At 43.3% G+C, this 13539-nt stretch overlaps 1 protein-coding gene across 1 annotated transcript; it reads right to left on the bottom strand.

Moving 5' to 3' along the window:
* Window positions 1-3211: 3211 nt before the first annotated feature.
* PTMA (prothymosin alpha) lies at window positions 3212-10005 on the bottom strand. Its single transcript, XM_068281278.1, has 5 exons — window positions 9822-10005; window positions 5876-5950; window positions 5088-5178; window positions 4583-4650; window positions 3212-4201 (listed from the first exon to the last, which is right to left on the bottom strand). The coding sequence occupies exons 1-5, from the start codon at window positions 9864-9866 to the stop codon at window positions 4151-4153; spliced, it is 330 nt and encodes a 109-aa protein (XP_068137379.1). The 5' UTR covers window positions 9867-10005; the 3' UTR covers window positions 3212-4150.
* Between the last annotated feature and the right edge of the window lie 3534 nt (window positions 10006-13539).

Here is a 13539-nt window from a genome sequence, read left to right as displayed (position 1 = left end):
TTTTCTGAGCGTTTTGAGTTTTTAAATCTGCTGCTAATGTTATCCTATGTGTCTGTGCACACTGGAGCAATGAGGTTTTGTAAAAAAAACCCATAGCATTACATTGGGAAGAGCTTTTAGAGGTTTCAAAAGCTCTTCCCAATGTAATGCTATGTTTTTGTTTTTTACAAAACCTCATTGCTCCAGTGTGCACAGACACATAGGATAACATTAGCAGCAGATTTAAAAACTCAAAACGCTCAGAAAAACTCCTCTGGTGTACACCAGGCCTATATGTGTATTTGCAGCACTACACTTCTTTGTACCCCTGACAAAGCCCCAATTTTGGAGGGGGTTCTATTTTTCTAAAAGTGGAATAAGATAAAGGGTCTTAAATACATTTAGTCAGGTTAGAGCGTAGTAGTCTACTACAAATGCTCATCTATCCCCCCCCCCCCCCCCCCATCCCCAATTATTTATTAGAACACAAGCTCCTGTATGACAGCCTCTTTGGAGGAACCATGCAGAGTATTTGTATTACAGGTGCATTTACTTGTCTACATGTAAGCTGAAAAAAGGTTTTCCACTATTCCCTGCAATATATAAAGGAAAACTGGAGCTATTGCCCTTTTTTCACAATAGTGGAGCTTCACATTAAGGTGTTTATAGATGATACTTTGTTCTGCTAAAATATCAGTCGGTTTGATTCATTCAGCTTACTATCTGTTGCAATAAAGATTTTTTAAATTTGCTGTATTGTCTATAGTAACATCACTTGACAGAAAAATAGAAAACACCATGCACTGCTTTATCAGCACACCTCAAACTCACGTGTTAGCTGAACATGAGCGAGCAGTCGCATTGCAGCAGACATTGCACTGCAATGTTCATGGGCTACTCTGAAGATTTTAGGCCCGTTATAGGTCATTGCTACCCTGTATATTAAACTTACACTATTTATGTTTACCTCTGAACTCTAAGCTTTCACCTCATCAGATCAGGAAATGCTCTCAGCCTAAAAGAAACCTGATATAAGAGGACTGTGAATGCTGCTGCTCTGATCCACTTTTTACAAGTACCGATTGCCAGGCTGACAGGTTAAACCGCAACATGAATGCAGCCAGTAGAATCAAAACACATCATCTATATAGGTGTTCTGGTTCAGTAAATTAGAAAGTATCAGTGGAAGAGGAGCAATACAACTAGCCAAGTAGCATTTCCTAATACAGTTCTGCAATGGCTACTTACACATCCTCTCACCTCTAGGTTCCTTTAATGTCTTAAGTTTTAAAATGAATTGGGGATGTAGAAAATAATTTTATTGTACTTTTGTCACGATTGGGGAGCTTTCCATTGTCACGAGGAACAACTTTAAGAAAAAGTTTACAGTTTGGATTGGGTAGGGGTCTTCTCTGGTGTCAGTTTACATGTATTATCTATGAATCTATAACTGCTAGACCCCATATATTGGAAAGTGATGCATAATATGGATATTTCATGAACAAAGCAGTATTAATTCCATGTGACCAGGCTGAAATCTAGTAGCCAAATATTATCCAGAAATGTTGATGCAGATTGCTGTATATGCATCCTCTGTACTGCTGCCTGAGCTTTCTTCTTATGCTGGGCATACACAGCTCGTTTGTGCGCCGGAATCAAGCCGTTGGCTCGATCCCGGCGCGTCCCTGCAGGCGCCTGGATCGATTCCCGCTCGTCCCCGCGGGCACTTCCTTATCTGCGATTCGTTTCTTCCATTGGGATCGAGCGCGGTATCGATCCGGCGCGGTGATCGGACACGTCGGATATTATCAATCGAGCCATCAGCAGCTCGATTGATAGTAAAAATCGAGCCTTGTATGCCCAGCTTTATAGCCTTGTTTTATATTGAGTCCTGGACAATGATTGATTACCTAGACTAGTCTCTTAAGGTGGCTACACACCAAACAATTAAAAGATCCAATTTATCACCAATTCGATAATTGCGATCGGTTGTCCCAAAAAAAAATCAAGAGCTTTTCTTTGTTTTCGATCGAGAAATTAGATCAGATTTCCCCTTTTTTATATTTTTGGAGATTGGACATGTTGGAAATTTCAGACCAACTTTATCAAGAATATTATGGTGTGTGATGGATTGTCAATTAGTTAATGTAAAGTACAAATCATTTTTTTCTGAGCTTTCAATTATTTTTTCATGATTGGGGCAAAATTGAACATAGATATGTGGTATATTGGTCAGATTTGTTACAATCAGACAGAAAAATTGATTGCTATTCTTGAATTGAACAGTTATTTAAAAAAAAGTTGTATGGTGTGTGGCCACCTGCAATTTCTTGTATAAAAAATTGCTTTTAGGCTGGGTTCACACTGCATGAATCAAAACTGATCTGTTTTCAGTTTGAAACGGATCAGTTGGTTATATTGGGCATTATTTTTCCTCCATGTGCTCCGTTCCCTGTCGTCACCCGCTCAGGATCCCCGTCGGCATCCACTTTGTTCGGCCAATTCGGAATTGTCGTGCAGGACCCAAATTTGTGTACTGTTCCTTCGGAACAAAATGAACGGATCTGTTCAGAGCAGTCTGATGTGAATAGATTCTATTTCTTTGAATAGGATCCATTTGCATTTGTTCTGTTCAGTGGAATGTTTTTGTGCCAATGTAAACTAATCCTTACTCCTCATTCTCCCACTTTGAAGACTTGTGCAGATTGTCGGCGAGATCGTGAAAATAAGATTTTGAGGAACAACTTTCTTTTATTAAATATGCTTGTGTGTGGAGTGTGTGTGTCTGTGTGCATTCCTAAAATATAATATTATTGTGCATGGTTATATGCCCATTTACAGTGACTACACTTTGGCCACCATTTTGTAATTTCAATGACAGCCTTCTTTTATAAGCAGAGATGATGATCCAGATGCTAATAATTTAGGCTTGCATGAAAAGGGTATGCATCCCAGAATAAGGAGACTTAAACTTGCCAAGAAGCGCATTGGATTGTCCCAACATTAAGTTGCATACCATTTACATGCATGCAATATCTGGCATACAAATTGCATGCAAGCATATCGGCGTCTCATTGACCATCTCTATAAGTTTTCTTTAGCTTTGGTGAACTGTATTATTTCAGTTAAGCAGTAACCCCTGTGCAGAACTCATCATAGCTGATGTCAGTTCCATTCGTAATTGAAATTCCACCTGTTAAAGGAATGAACACAAGACTCAAACACCACACAGTTAGAACAAAAAGAAAGCCTGCAAATTAAAATTGCAGTTTTATTGACAATACTGCCGCACACATCCAGCCAGGCCAAGAAATGACAAAGTAAACAGCAACTTCAGACAGAACAAAAAAAAAATTAAATCTTTGGCCATATTACTCATCCAAACCCATCTAAAGAACAGCTAAAAATATGCTCAAAAACAAAAAAAATAAATGTAAAAAGTTACTGGAATGATCAGAATATTTTTCTTATATGGGAATTTTGTCTTATTTATTTAGGTTTTTTTGTAACAAATTTTTAACTTTTTTTGTAAAGATTTCTCCATTTGTTCCCCTTGGAGAAGAGACAGCCCCGTCTTACTCCACCCCACCCACCACCCCGCCCAGAGAAGAACAAAATACATCAGGATTTCATTGGCAGAAATCTACAGGAGAATTACCAAAAAAAAAAAAATTACATGTGTAATTTAAAAGCCCCACACCCTGTCAGCCGGATCCCCGGTACAGAAAAAGGACAGTTGTATACCAATATGTACAAAAATATAAAATGTAAATAAAAAATACAAACATAGGACCCCCATCCAAGGGTGTTTCGTTTCCCAGTTTAAAATTTTATGAAGGGGAAAACAAATTTTCTTGCTGTTAACCTCTACTCCCACTTTTTCTTCTAAGGACCGGAGAGGACAGCAAGTGACTGCAGCCCATACTGGCAGTGAAGGGTTGGTCCTCATCTTGAGGACCAGGGCTGCTCTATAAGAATGCACCATTGGGACACAGTGACATCTCACAGACAGTCACTTGTGTGGACGGAGTACGGGGCCATGGGGACCTGCATGAAGGGAGGGGACGGATGCATCACTTTAGGTGACCATGTTCTGAGCGTGACGAGGGTGGGGAGGCGGTGGAGACGTATTATATATAGAATTTATTTTGAGACAGGGAGGATCCTTTCTCTAGTCGTCATCATCTGTTTTCTGCTTCTTTGTGTCAAGGTCGTCATCCTCCTAAATAAAAGGGAAAAAATGATTTTGTGAGTTAGCCCTAGGTCTTTTAAGCTACACTGAAATTGCAAGAAAAAGTTTTGCAAATTAAGTTATGCCGGTGAAAAAAAACGAATTCCCCAATTTCTAGACCGTTTCACACAGCAGGTGCAAACTTCATAGTTGCTGATGTGCACAATTCCTTCCTTCTTAGCTACACAAATGTGTTGATCCACACACAGACTATACTATCCATTTTTTTCCCTCCTCTTATTGAAAACTACCCATAAAAAGCAAGTGCTGTATATACATCAGGATCTGATAACAAGGTCAACAGAAATTCTCTCCATGTATTGCTATGCTGCCAGTTCACGTATGACTATGGTGTTTATGTACGTCACTTACATCATCATCTTCTGCTGCTCTTTTTCCAGTGGGTCCATCTGCATCATCATCTTCATCATCATCATCTCCTAAAAGAAAAAAACTTGCATCAGGTCAGTCTGTACAAATAAGAAAAATATAGCACATTTCCCATTTTGTTTATGAGGCTTAGTATTAACATTTGAAAAAAAAAACAAAAAAAAACATGTCAATGTTCATATCAGTAAAGTAGCAAATATCCCTGTCTTATTGGCAAGCTTTACTTTACTACTACTGGGTAGTAAAGAAAAACTAGCTCCAGGGTAAACAAAAAGGCTTCATTATGGGTCACCAAGGCAGAAGGCTTGACTTCTGTATTGTTAGAGATTTGTTTAATGCAACAGGGAAACAGAAATCATTCATCTAGTACAAATACATGGTATGGCTCAGGGTGTCCAGTCTGTTTATGCAGAATGCATGGAGTGTGAATACAGGCAACTTATTTCAATTCTATTGTAGTTTGCACTATTTATCAAGTATCTCTTACCTTCTCCTTCATCCTCCTCATCTTCCTCATCAACTTCTTCCTCCTCATCTCCATCATTGTCTGCCCCATCATCACCATTCTCTTCGGTCTCCTGAAATTTGTTGACGCAAACATTATTAAGAACCACCAAGACACCTACCAGTATATACTGCTCAACCTGCTCAGCACAGTTAGTCCATCTAAGTGATCTTGCACAACCACAAACCCCTTCCGAGCAGCAGCAAGCAGATGAAAATCAAAATGTCAGGAAACTGGAATCTGCCCAGACCAAAAGGTTTTATAGCTCTTAGCAACTACATCACTTAAGATTTTTACAGCAAAAGTGTCACAAAATGAAGCCATAACGCTGAAAATTAATATGTGATAAAATATACATTTTGCACCTTTAGCCACAAAATAATCCTATCAGCAGTTTAACATTTTGTAGTACATATCTTTGGTTTGACTTCAAAGACTGCAGCTCATTCAAGGTGAAGTTTAGGAATCTTCAAGACAGTAGCCTGACAAGTCCAATAAGCCTTCTGATCATCTGTTACAATTCATATTGATAATGAATGGGCACAAAGTTTCCCTTGTCTTTTGTAGGTCAGTGTGCATCTTGTGACATCAACATCTTAAAATGCAATGTATGCGTGAAATGAACTTTGGAAGTGTTTTCCTCAATTTGTTCTGAGACATCTACTTGCCAAAAAAAAAGGCAGGAGAAAGCACATTTAAGGTAACAATGTCTGCCTTGCAGACTTCATGTATCTGATCTACTAAAAGCAGTTTGTAGATAAAATACTTACTGCATTCCCATTGGCTGGTTTGTCCTTCCCATTTTCTGTTTCTTCTACAACTTCCTTTTCTTTTGCTTTCAAGTCCTTTATTAAAGAAGAAAAAAGAATTTACAATGAGTTCACTTAACTATAACCTAGAGAATTAAGGTTATATATACATAAACTGCATGCAAGAGTGGGCAATAAACACTCAAAGTCCTCAGACAATTACCTGCAACATGCACAACTGGCAACTGTTGACAGGATGCACTAGCAACTGAACTACCTTAGGGAATGGAGGGCTCCAGGCAGAAAAGCTATTACAGCACAAACTGACTTTAACCCAAGAGGCTTGATCACAGGAGGTATATACAACCAGTTTTTATGACTTACAAATATCAGGTGTGTTCCTGGGCATTTTACTCATTGTAAAGCACAGGCATTTTGTAACCTTTTAAACAGGGCAGTGGACTGCCCAGTACATCTATTTGGCATTTCCAATTAATGAGAACTGTAGCTATTATTATTATAATATTATTATTAGTAGTAGTAGTAGTAGTACCACCACAAGTGTCTGTGTGCTTTTCCAGATACTTGGACAGTTCCAAATTGTGTACTTGGTATCAGGCAACATCGCTTATTGGCTGTAAGTGTATTGGCTCCATATCTGCAAGCCTCTTTATAAGCAGGCCTACTATTATAATGTAAACAATCCAATTTTTGCACTTGCAAAACAAGAGTTGGTACACGATTTGAAATAACTGCTGTGATACAGAATGTACTGAATAAGCAAATTTCTATATCAAGGGTTCTACAATAGGGATAGTTTACAATCACTCTGCTCTCCTCCCCAAGTTAATATACAAATAACCCCACTATGGACTTATATTTGCATTAGCTTTATCAATCTGCATGACAATGCATTTGCCATTCAGTTAATCATACTGTGGGGGTGGCATGTGGCGCAAGCAAGATGCAAAAAAACCTGCTAATTGGTTTTTATGAGTATATAACTGTCTATAGATTTGCTTATAGAACTTGCCTATATAATGTCTGATACATAATGAGATAATGTACAAAGACAATTGTCCAAAACACAATTGCAAGTCTGCAACTACGGAAAAGAAACTTGGACAAATCTAGTCAAAGGCCTGACCTATAAGAGATGATAGAGCAGGACAAGAAAAATCCATGAAATGGGGCCCTAGGCAAGGTAGTAGATTGGTGTGGAGTGGTAAGCTGAAGTGAGAGAGGTCAAAGAAGGTGACATGGGGGCCCTTTGACAACCACTAGGCCCCAAGAACCTGCCTAGGTTGTATGGTGGATGATCAAGGTCTTAAACCAATTAACAAAAGCCTAGCAATGTACCTAAAATAAAGCAGTTTTGCAAAGAATAATGCAACTGTGAATCATTATAGTGGGTGCCAACACAGAAAACACCTGGAGATGAAACAAAATACAGAAAAGGCCTGCACACTTTCAAGCAATAATTAATCAAAGCCTGAGGCATGAGGAGTTCTTAACAAACAGGTTAGAATTGAATCAACTTGGAACTTGCTTAGACAGCTAAGCATATTGCCGTTGGCTTTGACACTGGGTAACATGTATATGCTGTTTATTAGTACTGTGTTTTCTGGGATAACTAGCCTCTACATGTACCATGCTGCAAATCTCATTTCAAATGTACTGCTGACCACTGCGAAGGGCCATTGGCCCGCTTTCAGATTCGATCACCTCCTATGTCCTTATTCAGCATTCCGGAGCCGCTGATTGGGTGCTTTGTTGCTGCGCCTGCCCCCTTGCAGCGAACAGGCTCACGGGATTTGTAGAGCAGCCACACTAGGCTTCGCTGAGTCCCAAATGCAGACACGCCCGGCAAGAAGGGGCGGGGAGACTACAAGTCCCGGTAGGCTATTCTATTCAGAGCAATTATGCAACGTATGCCGAGGGACACGCAGGTTTCACACTGGGGGGTGAATAGCGATGTGAAGAATACACGGGGTATCATGGGGAGAGTGGATTCACTGCTAGAGATTAGTGATATACCGGTCTTTCTCCCATGAGTAGACCGCACAGCACGATCTGAACCTGCCAGTGATCCAATGCCCTCCCTTCTCCAGTGTGCGCACAGAACTGGGACAGCAGCGTGCGATTAGCATTTGCAGGTAGACACCATGCCATCAGCGGAGTTAGTAATTACCCTCCCCCACCTCCTAATTAAAGGCTCTGCCTTTAAAGTCTTAATCCGGTTGCCATCTGTCCCCCTCCCTTTGGACTGATGGTCCCCCCCGGGACTGCAGCCGGTGGACGTGAAGAACTGTGCAGCGCACAAACAAGTGGCAGACCCAACCCCCCTCCTCCCCATCATAACTCATCCGCGCAGCTGGGACCTCATTAACCCCTACTCAGTAACACAATGGACTCCTGCGCCGGGGGATCGGCGTGACTCCCTATTGTTGGATAGTAAATCAGGACGGAGGTATCATACCTCCTGCCGTATAGCGAGATACAGTGTGCCGGGCATGATACATGGGAATGTGGCAGCTACGAGAACAGATGTGGGTGCACCGGCACTGGATGATCCTCCGGGGATACGGAGTATCGGCTTCTGTGTGACACTGTAACAACAACAGATCTGCATGTGTGCCTGACATTTCCCCTGCAGCGCTTACACGATCGCTTATGAAGCCAGTGTACAGCATAGAGAACGGTGGCAGCTTGCTACAGGACTGCTCCAGACACACATCAATCGTGTGCATTGATTGAAAGCTATAAGCAGCTTAATCTCTACATAAGCGCTGTCTATAGAAGCATCGCATCAATAAGATGTGCAGAATAGATAGGATGACGTCGGTCGCCGGCTCGCCATGGAAGCATCACATAAAGCCTATTATCATCAGGCTACGGGCTCTTTTCCATGAGCACTTTGCTCCAAACACATTCTCACCTGATCTGTCACTTAACTACAACGGAAATAAAAGAGAATGGGGGCTACATGGTCACCCCCTAAAGAGAGAAAGTAATACAAATAGGTTATAGCCCGACAAGGAAAGGCTGTATGCAGCAGCTTGATAGGTTGCGAATAGCTTTGATGTGCTGAGACTTGAATAGAGACCATCTGCTGTCTCCTCATCTCCCTCCTTATCTATCTCCAGCTCGCAGGAGGCGGTTAGTTTATATCGCGGATGACAGCCAGGTATCATCACACCAGTCACATCCGTAACGCGGGGGTCCCGATACGTCCACCCACCTCTACGTGGGCACTAACCGGGAACACGGCGATCTGCCCGCGCTCAGGCACTGACCGGGAGCTTGGCGATCTGCCCGCACACGGCATTGGGCATCGACCGGGAGCTTGGTGATCTACACGCACACAGGCATTGGGCACTAACTGGGAACAAGGCGATTTGCCCGCACGCTGGCATTGGGCACTAACTGGGAACAAGGCGATTTGCCCGCACGCTGGCATTGGGCACTAACTGGGAACAAGGCGATTTGCCTGCATGCTGGCATTGGGCACTGACTGGGAACAAGGCGATCCGAACACAAACTTCTACCGAGTAGAGACCATCACACCGAGCTTACAGCTTAGAACCTTAGGGGGGGAAACATCTGCCAGAGGTGACAGAGCTAACCGGTGCCATCCCCCCACTTATATACACACAAGCAGTAAAGCCCACCGCTGCCCTTTCATCCTATGACAGTGACACCTAGAACACAATGATAAATGGCTCCAGTCTGCCTCTATACACAGAACGGAACCCAGCACATCAAACTGTCTAATCTCCAAGCGCTTCTCTAATGTGAGGATAAAGAAACAAAGTATCACATCTGAGTGATCAGGTGCCGCGAGATACACGGCACATCCATCATTATACTGTAACAAAGGGGCAGCCGGTGTGCAGTGCCAGGCTGCTCCCCACACCACACATACATCCTCTTCTCTGCAACAAATCAACGCTAAAGCAATTCTTACCTTGGTGGTCTTCTCCACACTGGCGTCCACTGCTGTGTCTGACATGGTTACTGTATTAAAATATAATCTAATCTATATAGTTCTATAAAAAGTACAGGTAAATCCCGGGAACTTGAAGTGAGGGAAGGCTGGTGCAGGAACAATACAAAGATGGCTTATAGTGACTGCCAGTGAAGGACTCACGCGGCGCCAGTCTCTTTATTATAGATTAGTGGGAGGAGCATCAGACCGGCTTCTCGCCCCCTAATTGGATACTGTCTCTTGACAAAGGAGGGGGCAACATCTTTAACATATGATTGGATAAAGCTGAAACAATGGGGGAGGGTGGCTTGTTTTCCTTTCCTCTCTAAACTGTAGTACCAGTATCAGCCGCTTCGCCTCTCCGTCGCTGTATAACGCATGCGCACTGGCTTAGCATTAGAAGCTCTTAACTTGGCAAGCCAATGCAAATGAACAGTTTTTTTCCCTCTCTTCATCGGGAGAAGGGGGGTTGGAGGAATAGTGGCGTGTGCAAAACTACACAAGAAAGAAAAAAAGCCAGCAAGCATAGCGCCTAAAATAAGAACGGCCCCTTTACATTGTGAAACATGCCCTCGGGGCATTTACTGGCCGCAGTCACAGAATGCGACCTGTGTAACACCTTGCCGTATACAGCACCGCTGTCTAGGCAGCGTCCTGCCATTACATAGCTCAGGTGAAATACAGCACATGTCACTTTGCCAGAATGTGACGCTAAATCACACCATCACAACTGCGCTCTGCTTCGCCAAGTTTATTATAACCCAATTCTCAAAAATGCGCGAAAACCTTTGTGTTGTGAACCAGGGAACGCTAAGTCATCTAGTTACCCTAAAGGGTTTACGTTCAGGAGCCCTCCATAAACAACGTGCCGTTAGTATTACGTTTTATCGTTTTATCGCCTAAGCTGCACAATATGGCAGTTGCGAAAACTGATGGTCACAGACAGTACGTGTAAAAGGGTACGCTACTCCAGTGCTAATTCACCAAGCACTACGCCACTAGAGTACGTAACCTGCCTACACGAGGCTCACTTTTGCGCGGATTTTTTTCCCCGTTTAACCCTTCCCGCGAAAGAAAAGGTGAGTGGGAATTTTCCATTCGGCTTTAACCCTCCCTCTATTTAAAACCGTCATCTCCCCAGACTACTCCGCCCTCCCATGCACCCTTACACTGCTGGCTGGCACGTACAGATGCAGTCCCGCGCTCAGCCACTAGGCGCCCTCTTAGAGGCAGCACAGGCTGGACAATGAAAGCACGCAGCGCGCAAGCCGACGTTGTAAAGTGACCCACATAGGTCGCAGATGACGGATGGCTCACGTATCTCTGCTGAGTGGGGCAACCGGTGTAATATCAGATAGTGCAGCCCGGAAGCAGCCTTCCTCACTGAGTATCACGCATGCTCAGTGGGAAGTTAGATATTTCCCTGAAATATCTCCGCTTCCACACTTTCTACACTCCCGAAATTTTCAGGGTAGAAAGGGGACTCACTGATCTAGCTATGTGCCAAATTGCAGCCCCCGAGCCCTGCTGGTTCCCGAGACTGATTACAGCAAACCTATCTCGGGAACCAGCAGGGCTAGGGGGGGCTGCAGTTTAGCACAGAGCTAGATCGGGGGTCCCCTCCCTACGTGCATCTTGGATAAAGGTGTGATGCTGTTGTATCTAGCACCTGCCTTCTGTGCTCCACTTAATTCGTATATTACATGCTGGCAGTAGCTCAGTAGTGATAATTCAAGACAAATATTAGGAAAGCTACAGCATTTGCTCACAGTAACCAGTAACCAGGTTTAGATTGCTACCCAATGTAGCAAACTGATCAATCCATCTCTAATCTAACTTTTGATCAGAGAAGTATCGTATCCCCCTACATTGCAAACAGATTTCCAATAGATTTCACTGTAAATTCTTTAGAAAAAAATCAACCGTACGGGCCCTTTTTTACTAGCAAGCGCAAATCACCTGTGCTTGCGATCACGCAGGCTCTTTTTTCCACTGTCGGCGTTCTGCTGTACCGCCACCGGGACTGTAACGCGATTGCGATGAGAATCGCGCAGAACGGCGATCGCGTTTTGGCAAAAAAAAATCGGGATCAAAGCGTCGTAGTGGAAAAAGAGCACTGCGATTTACATGTTATCGCGGTGCTCTAGCGATTAGAAAAATGGCTGCGATGCGCTTTTTAAATCACATCGCAGCCAGTGGAAAAGGGCCCTACTACAGCATTGCAACGTTTGATACAGTGCAACGCTATGAGCCATCAATCAACCGCTGCTCCCCTGCTGTGTCCAGTGGAGTAAAATTTACCATCCAATTGTAATTTCAATTGATTTTTGCCACCAATCAATCAAAATGATGATCTATGTAGCGTGTTGCATTATAGATAACTGGCACTGGTAAAAACTGATGTGTGTATGGCCTGCTTGAGCATAAATGTCTCAACAGCTGCAACCTGACTGGTTATTCAGAGCCACTGCTTCACTTTTTCAGCAATGTTCCTGTCACCTCCCTGGATTAATCTGCTCAAATGTGTCCAGGAAATAGGGGATTGACACAATCGAGTTTCTATGGGTTACAGAACACTACTGAATTACTTTTAAAAACTAGGAACAGGCATTATGCTTACAAGCCTCATACATGCTTAAAGGAATACTGTAGTGGGGTGGGGTAAAAGGAGTTGAACTTACCCGGGGCTTCTAATGGTCCCCGCAGACATCCTGTGTTGGCGCAGCCACTCACCAATGCTCTGGGCCCCACCTCCGTTTCACTTCTGGAATTTCAGACTTTAAAGTCGGAAAACCACTGTGCCTGCGTTGCCGTGTCCTCGCTCCCGCTGATGTCACCAGGAGCGTACTGCGCAGGCACAGGCCATACTGGGCCTGTGCAATACACTCCTGGTGACGTCAGCAGGAGGTAAGGTGCGGCTGCACAGGCACAGTGGTTTGCCGACTTTATAGTTTGAAATTCCACAAGTGAACTGGAGGCGGGGCCCGGAGCATCGGTGAGTGGCTGCGCGGGTACAGGATGTCTGCGGGGGACCATTAGAAGCCCCAAGTAAGTTCAGCTAATTTTCAGTATTCCTTTAAGAGGACTGTCGCCGAGCAGGGATCGAAACTCGAATCTCTCAGGCAATCAATCGGGGCCTATTCTGTACAGACATGTCACTAGCCTATAGGCTAGTGACGCATTCTGTTGATATGAAAGGGGGAGAAGTGCTGACTGCACAGCGCATGATGGAGATTGTGAAGGGCATAGGAGAGCAATGTCCTCAGCTGATATGATCTGCAAGGCTGATTGCTCGCTGATGCATTAAGGCAATCTGGGCTGCTGTACAAACATTAAATGCTCGGCGAAAGAACCCCGACTGGTTGCCTGAGGCAAGAACCAAGGGCCGGTGCACACTTGCAGAGAATCCCAACATATCCTTTAGATTGTAAGCTGGCAAGGGCAGGGCTCTCTCCCCCTTTTGTGTCCTGGAAATCATTATACATTTTATTTATCATGTTACTTTTATCACTGTCATTACCAATTCTGTATCTCGTATTCTGTATTGTTTTTGTATTTTGTCACCAATTATGTATTTTGTACACCATTGTCTGTATTATTATGTACCCCATATTCGCGTCTTACTTTGTACAGCGCCACGGAATATGTTGGCGCTTTATAAATCAATCATAATAAAAATATCCATTTCAAAAATATC

This window comes from Hyperolius riggenbachi, chromosome 4 (genome assembly GCF_040937935.1).
Source record: "Hyperolius riggenbachi isolate aHypRig1 chromosome 4, aHypRig1.pri, whole genome shotgun sequence".
Lineage (NCBI taxonomy): Eukaryota > Metazoa > Chordata > Amphibia > Anura > Hyperoliidae > Hyperolius > Hyperolius riggenbachi.
The sequence above is the reverse complement of the archived record's forward strand: the minus strand, read 5'-3'. Positions and strand labels throughout refer to the sequence as shown.